At 43.4% G+C, this 25,132-nt stretch overlaps 1 protein-coding gene across 3 annotated transcripts in view; it reads right to left on the bottom strand.

The window, feature by feature from the left end:
• Positions 1–23,597, bottom strand: part of LOC133762927 (organic anion transporter 7-like) — a 30,649-nt gene extending 7,052 nt beyond the window's left edge. The window contains exons 1-7 of one of the 3 annotated variants that reach the window (XM_062195959.1): positions 23,099–23,597; positions 22,652–22,755; positions 10,219–10,373; positions 9,955–10,123; positions 8,838–8,961; positions 1,569–1,684; positions 147–361 (exon numbers count right to left, since the gene is read on the bottom strand). In XM_062195959.1, the coding sequence (XP_062051943.1) occupies positions 147–361; positions 1,569–1,684; positions 8,838–8,961; positions 9,955–10,123; positions 10,219–10,373; positions 22,652–22,755; positions 23,099–23,500 (1,285 nt within the window). In that variant the 5' untranslated portion in view covers positions 23,501–23,597. Of the gene's footprint in view, positions 1–146; positions 362–1,568; positions 1,685–3,113; positions 6,247–8,837; positions 8,962–9,954; positions 10,124–10,218; positions 10,374–22,651; positions 22,756–23,098 lie in introns of those variants that run through there. The other 2 variants (XM_062195961.1, XM_062195960.1) reach the window with 2 other exon arrangements.
• Between the last annotated feature and the right edge of the window lie 1,535 nt (positions 23,598–25,132).

Here is a 25,132-nt window from a genome sequence, read left to right as displayed (position 1 = left end):
AACCTATCCTACAACCTCAGTTTGCTTTAGAGAATCCTTAGACGCTCATTCTCTTTTTCTTCTGACTCTGGACAGCTGTAATCCATGCAATGGCTGAGGAAAGGGGACAGGTGATTTTCTTCCTTTGATTTGTCCTCGTTTCTTACCTTGAGGCACAAATGTGATGGCCAGAATGGAGATTCCCATTAGGAACATGAGCAGCACCTGGCTTACTCGGCGGCCTATGTAATTCAGTGCCAAAAGGGCAACACAATTTGCCAGGATGTTGACCAGTCCAAAGAGACACTGTATCAGGAAAATATTGTCCCCCAAGTGATGTATGTGCAGATTCAGGCCATAAAAGAGCATGGAGTTTGCAAATCTGTGGTGAACCAAGAGAGGTACATGTCATAAGGTTTAGAGCTCATGTCTCACAGATGAGGACAACATTGGTCCAGGCAGTCAGTGGTTGGTATTAAGGCATAAAAGCATGGCTTATTTTAAAGAAAACATCTTTGCATGAACATGATTTTAAGATTGTTGTGGCCGGCGCCACGGCACAATAGGCTAATCCTCCACCTGCGGCGCTGGCACACCGGGTTCTAGTCTCGGTCGGGGCTCCAGATTCTGTCCCAGTTGCGCCTTTTCCAGGTCAGCTCTCTGCTATGGCCTGGGAGTGCAGTGGAGGATGGCCCAAGTGCTTGGGCCCTGCACCCGCATGGGAGACCAGGAGAAGCACCTGGCTCCTGGCTTCAGATCAGCGCGATGCGCTGGCCACAGCACACCAGCTGCAGAGGCCATTGGAGGGTGAACCAATGGCAAAAAAAAGGAAGACCTTTCTCTCTGTCTCTCTCTCTCTCACTATCCACTCTGCCTGTCAAAAAAAAATTGTTGTAAACTATTATATCACAAAAAAAATTGTTTTTGAGTTTATTTTGTTGCTAGGTGGGGAGTGTAACTGTGGAGACTACCTGGTAGAACTCTCTACAGTTTTAGCATTTTTTCAATATTTTGAATTGGGCCCTGCTTACATATTCACAAATCTCCACTTGCGGCATATATTTTTTTATTATACTTAATGAAGTACATAACATGATACTTTGACAGATGATGATTAAGCAACATTGTATTGGATTCAGGATTTTTGCTAAGAGGATGCATTTTAGGTGCTCTTGTCACAAACACATTCACAGGAATAACCATGTGAGATGTTGGACATGTTAGCTTGAGCAGTATCCTCTGGTTTACTTTATTATTTGCAATTTTATCCTTATTAAAATGGAAACTAACAAACAAAAAACCCAACTGATGTTAAAATCTATACCGTGATTAAAATTATCATGCTCGCTGCTTCTCGCCTTTTGGCTGAGATCAAGTGTAAATTATCATGCTCGGTCTGCCATGATGACTCCGGTAGGGTGATGTGGAAAAGCAAAGCTCCTCACTGTATATTTTGACCACCTTCCAACATATGAATGATCTTCATAGCTTTCTCATCTCTTCTCTCCCAATCTGCCCCCATAACCTGTCGCGCCCTTTGAAATAACAGGCTCAGTCTCTCTGTTCGATGCTCTTCGTGGGAAGCCTACCTCACAAAGGACAAGAGCAAGATCTGTTTCAGCAGGATGGGTGCGCGGAACAAGTCCCATGGAGAGGGCTTTGTCACTGCGGCTTCCAGCTCCTCCTTCATGGTGGCTCTCATAACCTTCAGCAACGACAGCAACAACAAACTGCTCAGTTGTCACCATGTGACATGCAACGTGGGAGCCCTGGGCACTCACAGGGGATGAGATTAAGGACCTCTCTTGCGCTTGGTAGGAAATAAAGGCTTTAAAGAAGCATCGATGAGTGTAAAAATGGTAAAAAGTTGAAGATGCCTCAGGGTAACTGTGCAATGATGCAAACATTTTGAACATTGGACTCAAGGGGCTGCAGGACTGGAAAGGCTGTGTGGGCTGGAGATTCAGATCTGGATAGGAAGTGAATGTGCAGTCACCTGGATTAGTGTCCAAAGCTCCATGCACAATAGATGAACAGAGACCTGGTGCCTGAGCTTGGTCCTCAGCTGGCTGCCATTTGTAGAAAAACTATCTCAAAGAAAAGGAAATTTTCCCAAGAGTCTTTATTTTGTTCTTTCTCTTGGCTTCTTCGAGGAAAATCCTAGCAGGTTGTGCCTGAACAAATGAGATGCCTAGAATAAAGTCAGGGGCTCGGGCATAGAAGTATCTCTACCTGACTTACTTACAACCTGGAGTAATACGTTGGCTCTGCACTTGCTGGGTCTACACCATGAGGAATGTAGAACACCTGAAAGCCTCAATTTCTTCGTCATTCAAAAGAGGAATAAGAAAAAACAGAAGAGTCAGGAGTAAGAGGAGAAAGAAAATAGCATCTGTCTTCCAAGGATTTCCTCTTCCACACACAAGGTCACAAATGTGTTTATCCAATGATATTTATCACACCCCAGGTACCTGTTAATTTATTAACTCTTCAAATACCATTAGTTTTATCATCATCCCACCTCTGCAAATGAAAGAATATCATAAAGCCAGATTAAAAAAATCCACAATGAAGGAAATTCAGAGAAAGGATAAGTTAAAATAGATGTGGAATCTTACACTACCAAGAGTGTCTTTAGGTAAGGTTTTTCTTTTTATCAAAAGTGTCTCTGTTCACAGCTCCAGCCTCAGTAGCAGAATATCAGGTTTACACTTTTGTTAGAGAGGAGTTATGGTGGTATATTGCCGTTGATTTCTCAACAATGTTGCAGTGGTTTCGTTTCTGAGAGGAGCAGCGTGGTGGGAGCAAGAGGCACGGAGTCACCACACAGACCCCGGGAGTCGGGTGACAGCAGGCTTGAGGCGAGCAGCCCACAGACTCGTTTATTTCAGGTGGTACAACAGCTTATATAGCCAAGACCAGCCAATCCTGTCAAGGGGCGGTCTATGCCCCAACCAATCACAGTTTGCCAGGCTGTTTCCAAAGCCATCCAATCACAGCCTGTTGCCAGGCGGTTTCCAAAGCCATCCAATCACAGCCTGTTGCCAGGCAGTTTCCAAAGCCATTCCTGAGTAACTGATGCCCGCTTGCCAGTGGCCACCTTGGCGTGGCCTTCTCATTCCACCACAGTGGTAACCTCCACATACAACACATAAGTCCTGACTGCAGGCCATTGGTACAACTGATGTAAGAATGGGATCGAAGGCTGGGTGTTTGGCATAACAGTTAAGGCACCACCTGAGATGCTCTCATCCCGTATCGGAGTGCCTGGACTTGAGTCCAGACTCCTCCTCCAATTTCAGCTGCCTGCTAATGTGCACCCTGGAAAGCAGCAGGTGATCACTTAAGTACTTGGGTCTCTGCCACCCACTTGAGAGACATGGCCTGATTTCTGGGCTCCTGGCTTTAGCTTGGCCCAACCCCAGCTGTTGTGAACATTTGGGGAGTGAACCACTAGGAGGAAGATACCTCTCGGTCTCTGTCTCTCACTTTATGTTTCTCTTTCAAATAAAATGAAAATAAATAAATAATTTTTGTAAAGGGATCTATAAGATGACCTTAAACTTGGGCCAGCAAAGGACATGTTGTTGCTATTATATAAGCTATCAAGTTTGTCATCAACTAGTGTAAAATTATTCACATCATGGAATTTGACAATTGCTGTTAAATCTGGAACCTGTTTGGTCATTTTTCCTCCTAGGTTGTTGGATGTTAAACAGGTACCAGACCACCCCCTGATTTGTCTCCTACAGTCACTTGGATTATTCTGACTGCAAATTTAATCATATGCCTGCCCTGTAAACCTGTTACCACCTTAACCTCTAAGATCCATTGCAGATGTAACTGCCTCCAAGCTGCATTAGTGCCTCCATCCACATATTTCAGGTGTGTCTCACCTTGTTCTTCACATCTCACCCTCAGTTCACTTCACAGAGGATTTATCAGGCTCATTTACTCATGGAAACTGATTGACCTTCCTGAAAAATGTATTTTCATTTTATTTAAAAGGCAGAGGGACTGAAAGCGACAAAGAGAGAGAGCTTCCATCTGCTAGTTTAATGCCAAATGCCCACAATAGCCAGGGCTTGGCCAGACCAAAGCCAGGAGCCTGAAACTTAATCTGGATCTCCCACCTGGGTGGAGCCATCACCTACTGCCTCCATGAAGCTTTATTGGAAGCAGACCGGCTGGGGCTCAAAAAGACGCGAGCATTCAATAAGGTGGCTGAACATCTGTGCCAAATGCTCCCCCTGCCCAGTGACTCATCTTTCTTATTTTTAAGACTTAATTATTTGTTTCAAAGTAGAATTACAGAGAGGGAGAGGCAGAGGCAGAGAGACAGAGGTCTTCCATCCATCTGTTCACTCCCCAAATGGCTTCAACAGCCAGGGCTGAGCCAGGACAAAGCCAAGAGCCAGGAGCTTCTTCTGGGTCTCCTATGCACTTGGCCATCTCCCTCTGCTTTCCTGGGCACATTCACGGGGAGTTGCATCGGAAGTGGATTAGCGGGGACTCAAACCCACTGCAGGCGGCAGCCTAATCCACTATGGCACAGCACCAGCCCCAGGGACTGACATTTCTGAACACAGAAACCGCTGACTTTTTTTTTACCCTCTCTGTCACAGCATCTGTCACCAAGTATATATGAAACAAGTTATGTGAGGGAGGGATGAAGGAAGGAAAACATTGAGAATGAGAGTAGAAAGAGGCAATGGAGGGTAGAATGTACTTAGAAGCTGGAAGATCTGAAATTCCAGGACTAATGCAGGAATAAGACATATTCATCCAGAGAGCTTCAGGGAAGTCTTTGTTAATGACAGCAGAGATAGAAAGAGGACATTTATTTTTTATTGCAATTATTTATGATATTCAGAAAAATTTCTTAATGCAATTTAGTTTCAAACTCTGGATTGATGAATATAATAGAACCCTTAAGATGATTCAATAGAGAAAGTTGTGTGGATCTTGTACAGTTAACACATCACTCATAATCACAGAAGGTATCATCATTGACTTTTTAGGGATCGAGTCTCAATGATGCACTTATGCCTTGACTGGCAAATGCCCCCTCGCAATTAGGGGATGCATTAAGGAAGTATAAGGAGACTGTAACTCAGACTGGGTCGCTGTGGAGCACCAGTCTTTTGAGTGTCTATCATGGTTGACACAGTCAGAGGAATACAGTTGAAGACCGAAAACAGCTGGATAAGTCACAATAGATGGGAGCACAAAATTGGGCAGAGCAGAGGTGAAAGAGAGCAGCAGAGTTCGGAATACACAGAGCTTAGAGACAAGGGAAGTTAAAGACCATAACTGCATCAAAAAGTGAGAACCAATGGAATATGCTGACCAAGGAGGAGAACGCTTTATTAAATAAAAGATGAGGAAGATACTTCTCTGAAGGTGGAAGAGGGCACCTGTCAGGGGATGATTGGAAGGAAATTGCACCGAACAGAAGTTGCTTGAAGAACCGTGAAGTTGGGGGCAAAGGGCTGCAGGCACTTTCTTCCTAATGTTCAGGTTTCCAGGAAGAAAGTCTTTGAAAGATCAGCACTGTTAGCTGGCTCCACTCACCCCCAGGCGCACCTGGAGGACCACCGTGTTTGGTGAGTGGGAGAGGATGCCACGGGCATGCTCCAGGGTCCAGCACTCAGGACTACCCTGTGGGCCACATCCTACAGCAAGTAGGGCAGGCTCTGTGGCTGGGGGGAAATCTGTGAGGTAAGTCCAGTCGTGGGTGAAGTGTTAGCAAATCCATCGATGCTAAGTATTTAATGGTGTGGCCTCAATTCCAGGTTTCACAGCACGAGAAATAATCAAAATGGGGCGTCACTCCTTCTGAGCACTTGGTCCATCCCTCAGCTATGAGAGATTCTGGCGTAGGAGGTGCATGTGATGCTCCCTAAGACCAGGGCAATCGACACAGTGTGTCAGCTTTAGGACAGCTAGAGCAGATGTCTAGCAGTCCATGAGACGGTCATTAGAACAGGAATAAGCCCACACATTTCTGAATTGTCTTTACAGGATTGTTTCAAAGCCATCAAATTCAGGCACATTGGGTGCCTGCTCAAGCACAGACTCCATGTTCTAAACCAGATTTCTTCTGCATTTCCTGGGCAGTGTCAGTGTTCTCTTTCCTCCTCTGGGCAGTGAAGGGACTGTCAGTTACCATTCACCTTGATAATGCATTGTTGTTTTCTTGACTCCAGACTGCTGCACTTGATGTTGCTATCTGCCTGGCCCCTGAATGAGTTCAGCCTTCATTCTCTAGAGTAAGCCAAATGCAGGACGGGGCTCAGAATGAAAGATCATTCCTGAGAACTTAATTGATGCAAAAGATTTTCATATAAATAATGCAGACATTAACACTACCTAGTCGTTCCACAGAGCTCAACCTTAATTTTAAGTTCATTTCTTTTTTCCAAAAAAGCCTGTGGCAATGCTCCCTGATCAACCCAGGGTCTCTCAGTGCCATGGTCTCTGTGCAATGGCTCTGTCACTGGGAAACCTTCATTTCTTTCTTCCTGCCATCTTCAGTGGAATCTAAATTCTCAGGAACACTTTGTTCCTTCTTATTTGAAATCTTCTAAAGAGTCCCTGCCTCCCTCTGAAAACTTAAGAACTCCTATCAGATTTGCCATTGAGCAGATTTGTAAAAATACATATTTTACTCCTCCTCTACTGTGGTCCAATCTTCTCTTATTGCACATAATTGGTGATAGATGTTTTTCCTTGTCTGCATTGCCACCCCTCCTCCCTATTTCCTTACCATTAGAAACAAACAAAAAAAAATGACATGAACATAGAGCTAGCATAAAATCCAGCAACCCCACTACTGGAGAAGTAGCAAAAAAAATTGAAAACAGGATCTCTAAGAGATATTTGCATACTCGTGCTTGTTGCAACACTGTTCACAAGAGCCACAAGTTGGAAAAAATTGTAAATGTCCATTGAGAGGTAAAGTAAATGTTGTATACACATACAATAGGCTACTGATCAGACAGAAAAAGAAAAAACCCTTGCCCTGTGTTATGACATGGGTGAACTTTGAGGACATTATGTTAAGTGAAATAAGCTGTCACAGAAGTACCAATAGTGCTCTGTTTCCTTTATACTAAGGCCTCTGAAAGAGGGAAACTCAGAGAATCAGAGTGTGATGGTGACTGTAAGAAACTAGAGGAAGGAGCCAATGGTAAACAGTTGTTCAATGATTAGAGTTTCAGTGATGTGGGATCAGAAACACTCCAGAGATCTCCTGTGCTAGACTGTGCCTATATTGAACACTATGGTATTGTACACTTAAAAGCTTGTTACAGCCGATGCCATGGCTTACTTGGCTAATCCTCCACGTGCGGTGCCAGCACCCCAGGTTCTAGTCCCGGTTGGGGCACCAGATTCTGTCCCAGTTGCTCCTCTACCAGTCCAGCTCTCTGCTGTGGCCCGGGAAGGCAGTGCAGGATGGCCCAAGTCCTTGGGCCCTGCACCCACATGGGAGACCAGGAGGAAGCATCTGGCTCCTGGCTTCAGATCAGCGCAGTGCCCCGGCCGTAGCAGCAATTTGGGGGATGAACCAACAGAAGGAAGACCTTTCTCTCTGTCTCTCTCCCTCTCACACTATCTAACTCTGCCTGTCAAAAAAAAAAAAAAGAAAACAAAACAAAAGCTTAAGACAAAATATAATTTTAACTAATTTTGACCATAAAAAAAGTTATTTAAAAGTCTATTCATTGTATTCTCTCCTCTTACTATGAAAGTTCCTTGAAACCTGGAACTCTGATTTATACTGTTATTCATGATAAAGCACCCCGCCTAGCACAATGTAAATTTTCAGTACATAGTTTGTATATGTGTATTACATGATAAATGGGCTTTAATAAGACCCATAGTAATTTTTGCTTTCCGTACTTGGGGTGGAAAAATAGAAAAGACTTATCTGAGGTATTTCCACTCAGCCATGCCTTTGAAACATATAAGAAGTATAATGAGGCCGGCGCCGCGGCTCACTAGGCTAATCCTCCGCCTTGCGGCGCCGGCACACCGGGTACTAGTCCCGGTCGGGGCACCGGATTCTATCCCGGTTGCCCCTCTTCCAGGTCAGCTCTCTGCTGTGGCCAGGGAGTGCAGTGGAGGATGGCCCAAGTCCTTGGGCCCTGCACCCCATGGGAGACCAGAAGAAGCACCTGGCTCCTGCCATCGGATCAGCGCGGTGCGCCGGCCGCAGCACGCCAACCGTGGCGGCCATTGGAAGGTGAACCAACGGCAAAAGGAAGACCTTTCTCTCTGTGTCTCTCTCTCACTGTCCACTCTGTCTGTCAAAAAAAAAGAAGAAGAAGAAGTATAATGAAAACGCCACAGAACACAGATTTGAGCTGTCGTGGCCACTGCCACATGGCCAGGGTGGAGCAGAACCTGGCCCCGCCACACGCTCAGCAAACATCCACTGAGTGACACACAGTGTGACTAGCCGGACAAATCAGTCAACCTCCTCGTGCTCCATTCTGCAGGATCACCAACCCTTCCAAGTGCCCCACTGCCCTGAAAGAAGGCCCGAGGGATATTGAACAGGAAGGCATGGGTGTGTTTCTGTTGTTTTTTCTACGGTAGAATGCGATCAATGCACGATCCCTACAATTACTGATAATAAGTGCTTCCTACCTCTGTTGAATAGAAAATCCGCACCTAATCATTTCAACAACTGTCTGTGAAACAGTGAACACTGACACCCTCTAGATCCAGGACAGTGAAGTGAGACAGATCCATATCAGACCTGTGCTTCCACCCCTTACCCAACTGATGGACGCTGACACATCACATTATGCTTTTCCTGCATCCTGTAACCAGCTGCCTTCCCTGTTCACCTCCATAGTTAGGGTGTCTTCCACGTTCTTCACTCCATTCCTGTGTGCAGCTTTCTTGAGTTCCTTCAGGGCCTCCTGGGATTTGTTGGCGACAATCAGCCACCGAGCAGACTCTGCAAGCCACCTGATCAAAGAAGAGAGACACACAGCCAATTTGCATTTGCTTATTTTCACCTGACCTTTAACCTGAGATGCCTTTCCTCTCCTAGCTACTACCCATTACTTGTTCATGCAGGAAATGTAATCTTGCAATTTCTTGCACAATCACTAGGAAAATATGAGGATGATCTCACCATGGGGTATGCCTTCACTGCAGGGAACGCAGACCAGGAGTCATATTGCTGCTCTTATTCAGGAAGACTGCTGGTTTCAGCAAACAAAAACTGTGGTGTGCCTTTTTAAATTTTAATACAGGTATACAATGAATAATTCTTTAGTGTGTCTCATGCAATATTTTGGCTTCATTTCTACCAAACTTGTTTCCATTCAAAATTTGAATTTGATGGGACATAGTATATTTTATGCAATAAGCAAAGGAAAATATAGAACTCCCCAATAAATAGAAGCTTGACCTACAAAAGGAAGGGTAATCAATGTATCCAGGGCTCATGCAATATGGGGATTATTACACAGGACATATTTGTTGTTGGGGCAGGTGTTTGGCCTAGCTACCAAGCTGCTGGTTGTGACATTGGAGTGCCCAGCTCTGACTCTGAGTCCAGCTTCCTGTTAAGGAACATCCTGAGAAGCAGCAGGTGATGTCACAATTAGTTTGCCCCCCAACACTCACACTGTAGACCTGGAATGATTTCTTGACTCTTGGGACCTGGATCCAACCATATGCAGGCCTGGTTGTTGTGGAATTTGGGGATTGAATCAGTGGATGGGAGGTTCCCCATTTTCAAGTAAAAAAAAAAAAAATCTTATTGATTTGAAATTCTAATTTAATCTTGTGGTCTTGATGTTATCTGACAATCTTGTTTTGCTGCTACACAGATTAGTAGAGCAAGTGTTTGATAAAGCCTTTCCCAAATACCCAAGAGAGCTCATGTTTCCTGATGTTGTGTGCCTTGCATCTCAAGGACCTTTAAGACAGAGGGAGAGAAAAAGTTTATACCTTGAGAACAGAGAAAAGACAAAAAATGGCACAGAAACCACCAGCTGGAGTATGTGCCATTCACGAATAGCAAAAGCTAGGCCTCCCAGGATTATCTGTCCAATACAGCCACTAGAACTCATAAATGTCATTCCCATGGCTTGGAACCGGGGCAATGTCCACTCTATAACTGGAAGAGAACACAAACAGGAGGATTTTGACTTCAAACAAAGGTTCAGTTGCAAGGCCTTGAAAAATGCCCCAAGATTCAAAGTGTTCATTTACTGAGCATAGAAACATTTGCCATGATGGTCCCAGTAGACATTCCAGCCAGGAAGCGCAGTAAGCAGTAAACGAGGAAGGTGGGAGCAAAAGCTGCACAGGTGTCAGCGATGGCCAGCTGGAGGAGACACCATCTGAGTATTAACTTCCTCCCAAACCTGAGAAATGGGGACAGAGTAGAGAATGGGAATAATGACAGCTTGTAAGAATTATCAAAAACAAAGCACACTTCTTTTTAACTTAAGGGATGTTTTAACAGTAAAACTTTTTACTTAAAATGTTCAAGCATCCATCCACAATTAATTAATAGTAGACCTCAAAAGTAACCATCTATGTATGTAAATAACTACTCCATGTATTAAAGATTCTTTTCCAATCTCTCACCAGTAGATCTTCGACCCCAGTTGAAGCTATGTAAAATGAGTTGAAATTTAGAAACATTTAACCTATCACAAACGTCTTTTGTACTAATTTTATGTATTTAGCATAGTAGAAAGCCTAAGTAGTGTCTAGAATCCAAGGGTACTTGTGTTCTCCCATATTCATATGTTTAACCCTAACTACCAATGAATGATGCTTGGAGATGGGGTCTTTGCGAGATAATTAGGAGGACATAGGGTGGGACCTTCATGTGGAATTAGGAAGAGACTCCAGAGAGCTCGCTTGCACTCCATTACTCATCTCCTTGTGAAGACACAGGGAGAAGGCAACCTGCTACAAGCCAAAAAGAGAGCTCCCAGTGAGAATCGAATTGGCCAGGACTTTGATCTTGAACTCCACTGCCTTCACAGCTGCAAGGAAGTCGATTTATGTTGTGTAAGCTGCCCGGTGTGGCATTTTGTTATGGCATCCCTGGTTAATTAATGCAGAATCTAAATCTGCACTTGGGACTCTTGCATCATGCAGGCCATGACTAAACTTCTGTGAAAAAAAAATATATATATCCTTGGAGCAGTACACCAGAGTCACTGATGGGTTTCACAAGAGCTTCTCTTTGCTGAGTCACAGGTTGTAGGCTTTGGGTAATGTGTTTCCTCCGGAACAAGATGCACAGGGTCCATTGCCCAGACAGATAAGTTTAAAGTTCGTTTGAAGAGGAAAGGATTAGGTAACATGGGCATGGTGGGGGGAAGAAAACAGAAAAAAGGGGAAAATTTTTTTAAAAAGGGGGGGGGCAAATTCTCTGTGTCAAGGATCTCTAGGACAGTGAGGTTTCATACAGACAACTTGGACAAAAGGGCCTGTGTTGATTCTGGTGTGGCTTGTAATCCATCATGATGGGCACACATTGAGATGGGGCATTCGCTCTCCTATCTTTTCTGCTGTCTGAGCACATTCGCATAATAGGACTATGAAATCTTTCTGTTCTGAGCATTTATACAACACATGCCTCATCTGAAAATTTGTGTTTCAATTAAGTATAGAGTAAGGATCTATGTAAAGAAGGGCTTCGATTAATGAAATGATGAGGTGGCAATGATTGGAAGTCAGGACAGCCATAATAAAAAGCAGCAATATATAAAGATATAACATGTATGGGAAAAGGCCACATAAAATTTATTTCATCCAGTGATATTCATAGTGGTAAGCCTTTGATGGCCTATGATTATCCACCCCTAAAACAGTATTAGAGACATTGCTGTTGATCTTCACTGTGAACCATTATGCAAACAATAGAAAAATGTCCTAGAAGTATATACAACAATGTGTATGTGACTCAAAACCATGGTGGTGAACGTATAAAAGAAAAAGATTGAGATAATACATTTGCATAAGACGTAAACTAAGATATATACAAACCAAACAATGTCACTCATTCTGAAAACATACATATTAACCCAACAATGTGTAGGAGGGCATTTTTAAGGTTCACAGAAAGATGGAATTCAAACATAAGATTAATTGTGATGCAAAATAATTTTAAATCCATGCATAGTTTTTTTCATAGTGTACATTTCCCTTGGCATTTTTTGAAGACTCCTCTTTGTTAATACATTATGATGATCCCTGTATTGGAAGGTAGGAAAGAATATCAGGAAGTGAAGGAAAATGGAAGCAGATATATGTATGCATTAACAAAGGGATTTCACATCCACATTATTTAGGACACCGACTCATGAAATGAGGTGTGTGGTCATTGAATTGTCTGTGCTCTATAGCCAAAAGAAGATAAATCTTTGTTGTGCAAAGGGTTTTTGAAGCCAAGATAGTCAAGTATCAGTGCCCTATAGTCACTTTCTCCTACACAAAGAACCAAAGTGACAGGTAGAGAGATGTGTATTGAGGTGAGTATCCGAGGTAGAGCACTGGAACCCAGCAAAGGAGATACTGGAGCACAACAGATATGGAAACCTGGGGAGCCTGCATAGAAAGAGGAGGAAATCCCTAGCCCAGGGGACTCCTTGATGCAGGTGGCAGGGTGACAGGCAAACCCCAACATTGCCCATCAAAACAGATAACAGCAAACCTAGGTAAAGAGAGTCCCGCAGTAGTCACGGGCCTGCAGCTGTGTTGTCAGAGCTACCTGGAATCAGCACAATAGCTTTACTTTGGAGAAAGAGTTGCCCTGTCTCCCCCAAATTTCAGAGCCAGGCTGTGGTTGATGGGTGCCGTCCTGAGAAAGGAGGTCTCACCTACCTCTCTATTGTCCTGGGGCCCAGAAGCTTCTGTCTGGCCTCACCCCTGGCCTCAACCCCCAGGCATCCTCCCCTACTAGCTGATGAGGTTACAGATCCTGGACCCACAGCAGACTGCCTGTGACTCCAACACCCAAACCAGAACAGGGTCCTGCACTGCAGGGGTTAGGAGGTTTGTCTTGGGAAGGAAGTACTACCCTGGGGAGGCAGGGTCAAGGGCATTTGTCCTCTGAGACCAAAGGCCTGCTCCCTTCCAGGTAACATCATTGTCTCTCACACATGACTCCCCGTGAGACGGAATCTCTGCTGGAAATAAGAGCAAGCTCTGCAGTACCTGACCCTCTGCACAAGCCACAAATGGGTCCATATGCTAGGGACACTCAGAGCACGAGTGCCCTCACCCACCTCTTTCTCCTGACCAGCTCTTTCTGAGGACTAAGAGCAAGTACCCAAAGAGAGATATGCAATCTCCCCCACCCCCTTATCACTTGGCTGGAAAATCTCTGCAACCTCTGTTGGATACTGAAAGTAGGTACCCTGAGAGACTGAGAATGGGTAGAAAGAGAGTACTGCCAACAATGCTTTTGGGTCTGTACCGTCACCGGGACTGAGAATGTGAGAGTGTTCCTTGTGGTTTCTCCATCCCCCCCAAAACTGCTTCTGTGCCCACCTTGCCCCTGGAATTGAGGATGGGTGCTACCCACTTGGGCTACTAGTCTAGATTAACTCCTCTGGTTGAAGAGCATACCCCAGAGGTGCCAGGATTAATATCTATCCTGATCCATGTGCTTCCACTTTCACTACTGAGATGACCCCACAGTGGACACTCCTCTTCCCACTTCTGTGTGTACCACACAAGTCTGGGTCACTAGAGGACCTACAACTTTGTGTGACCCCCAGTGACATCATGTCACTATGATTCTACCACAACAGGTACCACTTACAGCTGAAGAAATTACAGAAAAGATACACTAGCGTGTACAAGAAGAACCAAAGCTAATATTGCCTTTCAAACTGACACCTCAGGGTCACATCTTCAACGGAATATAAATCACCATGAATGCTACTCTATAAAAATGTGGAGACAACTGATTCACTAGATGCACAAATCTTAACATAGGGTCACAAGTAAAATGAAAAAAAAAAAAACAAGGGAACGTGATGCCTCCAAAGGAATATAGTAACTTTCTGGCAACAGTATCCAAAGAAAAAATAGATTGATGAGATGTCTGGTAAAGAATCCAAAAGACATGGGAGACCAGGAGAAGCACCTGGCTCCTGGCTTCGGAACAGCACGGTGCGCCGGCCGCAGCGGCCATTGGAGGGTGAACCAACAGAAAAGGAAGACCTTTCTCTCTCTCTCTCTCTCTGTCTCTCTCACTGTCCACTCTGCCTGTCAAAAAAAAAAAAAAAAAGAATCCAAAAGAATGTCTATAAGGGATGCCCAAAGGGATGCAAGAGAATGCAGCAACAAAATCAGATAAACAATGCGTTGTAGGAATAAGAAATTCAGCGAGGTGATAGAGATCTTGAAGAGGAACCAAACAAAATGCTTGGGGGTAAAGAACTCAGTAAGTCGAGTAAAAATTATACTTGAAAGCCTCAACAATGGACTTGATTGGTCAGCAGAAAGACTATCCGAACTTGAAGACAGGTCGCTTAAAATATCCCAGACAAAAAGAAAAGGGAAAAAAGAATGAATACAGCAGCTGAGACATTTGGGATCTCATTCAATGAACAAATATTTAAATTGTGGAAATCTCCAAGAAAGAAGGAGAAGTGATTGCATAGAAAATCTACGAAATGAAATGATAGCTGAAAACTTTCCCAATCCAGAGAAAGATATGGACATCCAAGTAAAGGAACCCTGTAAGACCCCAGATAGACATGACCAGCAAAGATATTCATCACCACGTATCATAGTCAAACTCGTAAATGTACAACACTAGGAGCAAATCGTAAAATCTGCAGAAGTGTCAAGTCACCAAATTCCATTAGATTTCAACAGAAATCTTCCAAGCTGGTGGAGAACGGAGTGACATATTTCAAGTACTAAAAGAAAATAACTGCCAACTCAGAATAACTTGCTCAGCAACAGTTTCTTTCATAAAAACAGGAAAAGTAAGGATTTTCCGAGGCAAACAAAAATTGAAGGAATTCATCTCCAATAGATCAGATCGACAAATGATGCTTAAGGGATCCCTACAGACAGAAACAAAGAAAGATAACTACCATGAGGAAAACATGGAAGAATAAAATCCACTGCAGAAAGAAAAAAGGATGTCCAAGATAAATAGAAGCAAACTTTAAACTTGTCAAGTCTAAGCCATTGCTTAACAACAATAACTTTAAATGGTAATGGACTGAATTCCCCATTTTAAAAAGATGCAGACTGAGTAAGGGAATTAAATAAAAAAACACATGTACAAACAATATGCTGCCTACAAGAAACTCACTTCAGTAAAGACACAAATTCTAAAAGTGAAAGGATAGTCTTCTTTATAGTTTTAACAATAATTGTACATATTCGAGGGCTACAGTGCAACATTTCAATGCAGGTAAACAACATTGCCCCCTTTTGACATGGCCTTATGATTGGAGCCTTGGAGCTGCTTTCTTGTTTGCTCAGGAAAGTATATAACAGGTTTTTGTGAACTATAGTCACCACAATAGGTTGTGTAACACTAGCAACTTACTCCATCCATCAAACTCTGACATGGTACCTGTTATCCAGACTCCCCCTATTCTCCCCTTCCCTTCCCAGCCTCTAGGAACCACTATTCTGTTTCAGATGAAGGATTTATTAAGCTTCTATACATAAAGGAGAAAATGCAGCATTAGTGTTTCTGTGTCTGGCTTATCTCACTTAACATTATGTATTCCAGTTTCAGCCAATTTGCTACGAATGACAGAGTTTGAAGCTCTTTATGGTTGAATAATATTCCATCATGTGTATATTGAATATTTTCTTTATCCATTCATCTGGTAATGGACATCTTTGTTGATTCCACACCTTAGCTATTGTGAACAGTGCTGAACAGTAATGAACATTGTAGAAAAGCTATCTCTTTGCTATGGTATTTTCATATCTTTTGGGCTTATATATTTGTTCATATACATTTTTTTTCCATATACATACAGGTATATAACAGGTGTTCACTAGTGGGATTGCTGAATCATTTTCTGTATCTAACTTTTAAGGAGTCTCCATACTGTTTTCCACAGTGGCTGTTATATTCTCACCAACAGTGTATAATAGTTCTCCTTTTCCACATTCTTGCAAAAAAATTACATTGTACAGTATAAATACATCCAAATTTTCATCAGTTATACCTCATTAAAGCAGGAAACAAATCTTAAGATAAAAAGAATACAAAACTTGAAAATGTTTACTACTCTCCATTTTTTCATTTAAAAACACTTTTGTCTACTTTTTATATTTTTCTGCAGTCATTTAACTGTTTGAATGATGTGCAATTGTCAAAAGTGAATAGGAGTAGCTATACTAGTATGAAAAAAATAAGCTTTGGAACAAAAACTATAAAAAGAGACAGAGAATATAACTTTATAATGACCAAGAGAGCAAATAAACAAGAATATGTAATAACAGTGAATATACATGCACCCAATGCCAGAGCAGCTTTGTAAAACTAATGTTATTAGATCTAAATGAAGAGATAAATTCTAATACAACAGCAGTGAGGGACTGCAACGCCCTACTTCCATTAAGGAACAGATGATCCAAACAAAATACCAACAAAGAAACCTCAGAGATGAACTACACTTTAGACCAAATAGACCTAAAATTTACAGAACATTCCTTTCAATAGCTACAGGAGAAACATTCCTTTCATCTGGCCCTGAAGAATTCTCTAGGATAGGCCACATATTAGTCCACAAAAAAAGTCTTAACAAATTCAAAAATTAGAAAATATATGATATATCTTTTATGACCATGATGTAATAAAAGTAGAAATCAACAACAAAAAAAAAACACTAAAAATTATATGAATACACAGAAACCAAACAATATGATTCTGAATGAACAAAGTATCATTTAAGAAATCAAACAGGCCGGCACCGTGGCTTAACAGGCTAATCCTCCACCTTGCAGCGCCGGCACACTGGGTTCTAGTCCCGGTTGGGGCGCCACATTCTATCCCGGTTGCCCCTCTTCCAGGCCAGCTCTCTGCTATGGCCTGGGAAGGCAGTGGAGGATGGCCCAAGTCCTTGGGCCCTGCACCCCATGGGAGACCAGGAGAAGCACCTGGCTCCTGGCTTCGGATCGGCGTGGTGCACAGGCCGTGGCGGCCATTGGAGGGTGAACCAACGGCAAAAAGGAAGACCTTTCTCTCTGTCTCTCTCTCTCACTATCCACTCTGCCTGTCAAAAAAAAAAAAAAAGAAATCAAACAAGACATTTAAAAATTCCTTGAAACCAGTGAAAGTTTAAATACAATGTATCAAAACTGACAGGGATACAGCAGAGGATCTCAATAACTGTTTGCAATAAGAAAAGAAAGATCTCAATAAAACAGCCTAGAAATGGACTTAAAATACTTAGAAAAGAAAAAAAACCCAACATAAGTAATAAAGACCAGAGTAGATAGAAATGAAGTGTGAACTAAGAAAACACAAAATATCAATCAATGAAGTGTTGGTTCTTTGAATAGATAAATAGACAAAACTTTAGCTAGGTTAACTAGAAAAAAAAACACCAAAAAACACCAATGAATAAAACCATAGATGAAAATGGAGGTATCACAACTGATTCCACAGAAATATAGACAATAATCAAGGACTACTAGGAAGAACTTTACACAAACAAATTGGAAAACGTGGAAGAAAAGCGTAAATATCCAGATACACATAAATTATAAAACTTGAAGACATAAAGAACAAAATCAACTGAGAATGAAAATGAAATTGAATCAGTAATAAAAAGTCTACCAGCAAAGAAAAGCTCAGGACCAGATGGCTTCACTGCTGAACACTAACAAACCTCTGATCTAGAACTAACACCAGTTCCTCTCAAATAATTTCAAAGAATTAAAAGGGAGAGAACACTTTCAAACTCATTGTATAAGTGAACATTGCTTTGATCCCCAACACAGATAAGGCCACCAAAGAAAATTAGGGATCTATACCTTGGATGACCATAGATGCAAAAATTCTCAACAAAATACTAGCAAAATGAATCCAATAACAGAGAAAAAAATCACACATCAAGATCAGGTGGAATGTACCCCTGGCAAGCAGAGATGGCTCAATATTCCAAAATCAATAAGTATAGCACATTACATCAACAGAATGGATAAAAATCATATGATCATCTCACATTTTAGCAAAGGTCCTAGTTTTTTTTAAAAAAAAAAAAAAAAGACGGCCGGTGCCATGGCTTAACAGGCTAATCCTCCGCCTTGCAGCACTGGCACACCGGGTTCTAGTCCCGGTTGGGGCGCCGAATTCTATTCTGGTTGCCCCTCTTCCAGGACAGCTCTCTGCTATGGCCCGGGAGTGCAGTGGAGGATGGCCCAAGTGCTTGGGCCCTGCACCCGCATGGGAGACCAGGAGAAGCACCTGGCTCCTGGCTTCGGATCAGCACGATGCGTTGGCCACAGCGGGCATTGGAGGGTGAACCAACGGCAAAAAGGAAGACCTTTCTCTCTCTCTCTCTCTCTCTCTCTCTCTCTCACTATCCACTCTGCCTGTCAAAAAAAAAAAAAAACTTAAAAAAAAGACAAATATCCAGAAAACAATATCCAAAACTATGTGTACTTGAAGACATGATTGTACAATAGAAGACATTAAGGAATTCACAATAACACTAATAATTCTAATAAGTTAATTTATCAGGATGGCAAAATGAAAGCTTACTATGTAAAAGTAAATTGCATTCATATAAACGTACATCAAAAATTCATTAAAAATGGAATTAAAAGAGAAAAATATTTTGGTATTAAATATTTTTAAATCCATGCATTATTTTCTCTTTTCCTTTTTTTAATATAAGGTATACAAATGTCAATCATTTCATAAATACAAACTTAAGGATATAGTGGAATGATATGGTGTGTAATCTTTTTATTTAAAGAAGTTTTGATTAGCATATAATATTTCTCAAAAATTTCCACGGGGCACTATGCAATACTGCAACACAGGTATACAGGGTAAATTGATACAATCAGGCACTTAGCATTTACATTTCCTTATCCTTTTTTTTTTTTTTTTTTTTTGACAGGCAGAGTGGATAGTGAGAGAGAGACAGAGAGAAAGGTCTTCCTTTTGCCCTTGGTTCACCCTCCAATGGCTGCTGCGGCCGGTGTGCTGTGCCAATCCAAAGCCAGGAGCCAGGTGCTTCTCCTGGTCTCCCATGCGGGTGCAGGGCCCAAGCACTTGGGCCATCCTCCACTGCCTTCCCAGGCCATAGCAGAGAGCTGGCCTGGAAGAGGGGCAACCGGGATAGAATCCGGCACCCCAACCGGGACTAGAACCCAGTGTGCCGGCGCCGCAAGGCGAAGGATTAGCCTGTTAAGCCACGGCACCGGCTCCTTATCTTTTCTGTATGTTTGGAGACTACCTCCCTCCCAGTTTTTTGTGCAGTAGTTAATGCATACTGTGAATTAAAGCCACCCAGCTGCACTGTGGAACAGTGGAACCTGTTTCTTCTACCAGACAGGGTTGTGATATCCATTACCATGTCTTCCCCTGCCTCCCTCCCTTCACCCTTCCCAACCTTTGGTAATCGCTATTCTAAGTTTGGATTGACTAATCTTAACTTCCACATGGGAGAGAAAACATGCATTATTTGTCCTTTTCTGTCTTCACTTAACAAAATTACCTCTAATTCACCCATTTTTCCTCAAATGCAGAATTTAATTTCTTAATTTAAAAAAATAGCGGATTTATAAAAGTAGTACCTATTTATGAAATACTATTTAATGTTAAAGTACACATATACAATGTATAATGTCCATTCAAGATGAATGTATGTATTTCTTCAAATATTTAACATTTCTTAATGATAAAAACATCCAATATCCTATCTTCTAGATTTTTTATAGAGAAATCTACAGTACATAATCTATAATCAACCTATAGTACAATCAAACAACAAGACTTCCTCCTCCTATCTAGCCATAACATAGTACTGTTTTTTAAAGAATTATTTTATTTATTTGAAAGACAGAGTTGCAGAAAGAGGTGGAGCAAGAGAGAGAGAGAGAGAGGTCTTCCATTCCGCTGGTACACACCCCAAATGACCGCAATGGCCATAGCTCAGCTGATCTGAAGCCAGGAGCCAGGAGCCAGCAGCTTCCTCTGGGCCTCCCACATGGGTGCAGGGACCCAAGCACTTGGGCCATCTTCGCAGGCCATAGCAGAGAGCTGGATTGGAAGAGGAGCAGCCAGGACTTGAACTGGCATCCATACAGGAGGGTGGCGCTGCAGGCTGGGGCTTTAACCTCTGCACCACAGCTCCGGCCCCCATAACATAATAAATATTAGTCAACCTTTCTTCTTTTATTCTCCCACCTTCTCCCCCCCACCTCTGGTAACCACCATAACACTTCTAACTTCTATGAGTTCATCTTGTTTTTAGCTCCCACGTATGAAAGAGATCATATGATATTTGTCTTTCTGTGTTAGGCTTATTTCACTTAAAGTAATAACCTTCTTCCTTTAATCCCTCTTTGCCATGGGTCACAGGTGTCATTTTTTAAGCATCTGAAAACACATCAGATGCCTCAGCTGCTTGACTGAATGTTATCCCTGCCTCTTCTTGACTCCCAGGATTTTAATCTGGTTGCCACTTTAGCGTCAGTTTCCAATATCCCTTGGTGATACACTCGGGTTAGGCCTGTCTCTGCATACCTGGAACTTCATGTGTTAACCAGCTGTGGGAACAAGTCCAAAGGGGACAGCAGCCATTGGCAGGAAGCAGTGGAGGAGGGGAGCAGAGTCTGCACAGGCTCTGACACCCTGCCCTGATAAAGGTAGCTATCTCAGAGTATCCTGATGCCTCAGATTCATAGAGTTCATTGCCATCTCCCACAACACCCCTCTAATCTCCCATGATATCATCCTATGATTCCCCAAAATTTACTTTTCTGTATTCTCTGTTCAGAGATCGTGGGGTTATTGTGCTGTAGAAAATGACAGTGACTCAATTCTTCTGTAAATTGCATCTACTTTTATGGATTTACATATATCAGACTTCAGCTGAGACCACAGGTGACATGATACCAGCAGGTTGTAAGGACTACCTTAATTCACCCATATCCCTCCAGGGATACACGCGTAGATATGGCAAAGTTAGCTATTTCTGAAGAGGTACTGTCACGCACAGAGTAGCCCAAATCCCTAAGACCACAACTACATTAGAAATTCTTATATCTTTCCCTGCAAAATTTCCATTTAAAAATTTTGCAGGGGCCAGCGCTGTGGCACCGAGGGTTAACGCCCTGGCCTGAAGCGCCGGCATCTCATGTGGACAACGGTTCTAGTCCCAGCTGCTCCTCTTCCGATTCAGCTCTCTGCTATGGCCTGGGAAAGCAGTAGAAGATGGCCCAGGTCTTTGGGCCCCTGCACCCACATGGGAGACCTGGAAGAAGCTCCTGGCTCCTGGCTTCAGATCGGTGCAGCTCCAGCCATTGCAGCCATCTGGGGAGTGAACCATCGCACGGAAGACTTCTCTCTCTCTCTCTCTCTCTCTCTCTCTGTCTCTCTCTGCCTCTCCTCTCTCTGTGTAACTCTGACTTTCAAATAAATAAACAAATTAAAAAAAAAAACTTTGCAAAAACTAAAATTCAGGGGCCAGCGCCATGGCGCAGTGGGTTAATCCTCTGCCTGCAGCACCAGCATCCCATATGGGCGCTGGTTCTAGTCCCGGCTGCTCCACTTCTGATCTAGATCTCTGCTGTGGCCTGGGAAAGCAGTGGAAGATGGTCCAAGTCTTTGGGCCCCTGCACCCACATGGAAGACCCTCTCTCCTGGCTTTGGATTGGTGCAGCTCCGGCAGTTGGCAGCCATTTAGAGAGTGAACCAACAGACGGAAGACTTTTCTCTTTCCCTCTCACTGTCTGTAACTCTACCTCTCTAATAAATAAATAAAATCTTTTAAAAAAAACCTAAAATTCAGAATATTCAGTTTGAGTCCCAGCTGCTTCCCTTATGATCCAGTTCCCTTCTAATGTGCCTGGGAAGCCACAGGTGATGGAACAAGCACTTGAGTTCTTGTCACCATGTAGGAAACCTAAATGGAGTTCTTGGCTCCTGGCTTCATCTAGCACAGTGTTGCAGCTATTTGGAGAGTGAGCCAGTGGGTGGAAGATTCTCTCTCTCTCTCTCTCTCTCTCTCTCTCTCTCTCTCTCTCTCTCTCTTACACACACACACACACTCGAGTAAATAAATCTTTAAGACACACAGTGACCCTGGCCAGTGTTGACAATACTTATTTCCATATCTGTGTCTTCAAACAGGCTGTACGTCATGGGGGTGAAACATCCACCTCTCTGATCCCATAGTTAACTCTCCTCTTGCTATACTATGTATTCTCACACTTCACCCTTAAAGTCTCTATGGAAACACTCCCAGGTCCCATGGAGATGTCATTTCTGGGTCCTGCACTCAAGCTTTCACAGTGTCCACCACACTGATTTTTGAGAGGTATTTGTCGATTCCTGGGTAACAGGTGGCTCCAACATAGGGTAATTTGCAACAAACATTCACGATGAATGAATGGCTCGTAAACTGATGAGAACACCCACTAGTAAAGAGAATTGTGAACCAGAGACACTCACCTGTCTGTTAAATGGCCAAACACGATGTTTCCCACCATCATTCCAGCCATAAGTAGGAATCTAAGGACTGAAGTCAGTGACTCAGATTCACATACCAGGTCCCACTGTAAGAGAAGGAACCATCACAGCCGGCCTTATAATCACAGCGTTCTGTTCAGTTGCCCAGGGGCTTCTAACAGGAGATTAGGGTGGAGTATTGCTGACTCAGCATAACACTTGTAGCACAACATGCGAGCAATTTGCTTCATGAAGAAAGCATTGTGATGCTACCGTTCTGCCTATTTTATACAGGAGTCCAGTGGTTAATACAGAAGCAATTAACACTTCCTGAAAGAGTGAAGAATGAGCGCCCACACAGAGATCCCCGGCTTGAAGCATGCTCACGACTTGCGTTGTTACCTCTGGACATCCCAGCCAGGCACTCATAAGAGGAAAACGGTCTCCTACCTGCATCACGGTGGTGGAGACGGAGGAGCTGTGGTCGTACACCCAGCCGTCCACACAGGGCTCTGTGTCCGGCTCATCCGTGCTCGGGGAGGTCCCGTTCAGATGAAGGAGCTGCCACTGGGGGTGGGTGAAGCGACGGCACTTCTCTGGCCTCAGGTTTGCGTCCAGTGGGATGGAGACTCTCAGGAGGGCGTCTTGGCTGAGGATGTCAGAGGCATTGCCAGAGGCGGTGTGGTTGTCCAGGAGGGGGACCCAGCAGCGATGGTCAGGGACAGCGGCAGTGAAGTTCTCTAACTGAACCTGAGGGAAAGCTAAAACCATGATGCCTATGAGGGAAAGAAACTGGAGAATCTGGAATCTCCCCAGGCCTCCAACTTGATCCAAGAGCTCATTAAAGGCCATTGAGGCTGAGCAGCTGGCTCCCCAAGAACTGGCCTGGTGACTTTATGCGGATCAAATGCAAAGAGAGAAGCGTTTACTTTCACTAAATGGCACTAGGCGGCACTCACCCTGACCCCAACAAGTCTGTGTGAAAACCGATTCCTCAAATTATTGAGGAATCGGGCAGAGAAACATTTTGATTGGATGATCCCAACTGCTCTCAAGTAAGTCTGTTTAAATTTCTACTTTGTAAAAATTCATGTTGTCAGCAGTGCCAAAAGTCGGCATTGAACTTTAGTCTCCCCCGTTGTCTGTAAACAAAGCAAAGTTTTAAAAAACCTGGAATGTGACGGGCAGTGCGTTCCCGAATGTGTAATTTGTGAGAAAAAAATCAGAAGTGGTTTTTTCCCTGTGGGAAGCACTGAAAGTAATTGGCTTGCCTGTTTAGTGCTGACTTCTGATTGAAATAGAGAAGCAATAATACTTTTTTTAAAGATTTATTTAATTATTTGTAAGAGCTACAGAGAGAGAAAGGAGAGAGACATCTTCCATCCACTGGTTCAATCCCCAAAAGGGTGCGATGGCCAGAGTTAGGCCAGGTGGAAGTTAGGGGCCAGGAGTTTCCTCCAGGTATCCCATGTGGGTACAGGTTCCCAAGTACTATGTATATCCTCTGCTGCTTTTCCCAGTCCATGAGCAGGGAGCTGGATTGGAAGTGGAACATCCAGGACACAAACTGGTGCCCATATGGGATGCAGGCATCGCAGGCAGCAGGTTTACCCACTACACCACAACACCAGCCAGGAGAAAATAATCTTTAGTTAAGTTAAAGCCAGCAAATGTGTTCTAATCTTCCCTGTGGCAATTGACTTTCTGAACCAGGTTAAACCATACCAGAAACTAACTTTAAAAATAAATTGTGTGGCCGGCGCCGCGGCTCACTAGGCTAATCCTCCGCTTTGTGGCGCCAGCACACCAGGTTCTAGTCCTGGTCGGGGTGCCAGATTCTGTCCCGGTTGCCCCTCTTCCAGGCCAGCTCTCTGCTGTGGCCAGGGAGTGCAGTGGAGGATGGCCCAAGTCCTTGGGCCCTGCACCCCATGGGAGACCAGGAGAAACACCTGGCTCCTGCCATCGGATCAGCGCAGTGCGCCAGCCGCAGCGCGCCAACCGCGGCGGCCATTGGAGGGTGAACCAACGGCAAAAGGAAGACCTTTCTCTCTGTCTCTCTCTCACTGTCCACTCTGCCTGTCAAAAAATTTTTAAAAATAAATAAATAAATAAATTGTGCATGGGGATGGCATTTGGTACCATGGTGAAGCTACCAGTTGGGATGCCCACATGCCTGGGTTCGAGCACTGACTCTGTGCCCTCATTCCATATCCCTGCTAATGAAGACCCTAGGAGGTAGCAGATGACAGCTTAAGTGGTTCATGCCTGCCACGCACATGAGAGACCCAGATTGAGCTTCTGGCTGTAGCCATTGTGGGCATCTGAAGAGTGAACCAAAAGATGAGAAATTTGTCTCTGTTCATTTCTTCTCTGTCCTCCCTCTCTCTCTCTCTTTTTCTCTCTCTCCCTCCATATATATATATATATATGTATATATATATATATATCCCTCCCTCTCTCTCTCCCTATATATATATAATTATA

Source organism: Lepus europaeus, chromosome 7, assembly GCF_033115175.1.
Source record: "Lepus europaeus isolate LE1 chromosome 7, mLepTim1.pri, whole genome shotgun sequence".
NCBI classification, from domain to species: Eukaryota; Metazoa; Chordata; class Mammalia; order Lagomorpha; family Leporidae; genus Lepus; species Lepus europaeus.
Note: the sequence above shows the minus strand (reverse complement) of the source record. Positions and strands in the feature narration are given on the sequence as shown.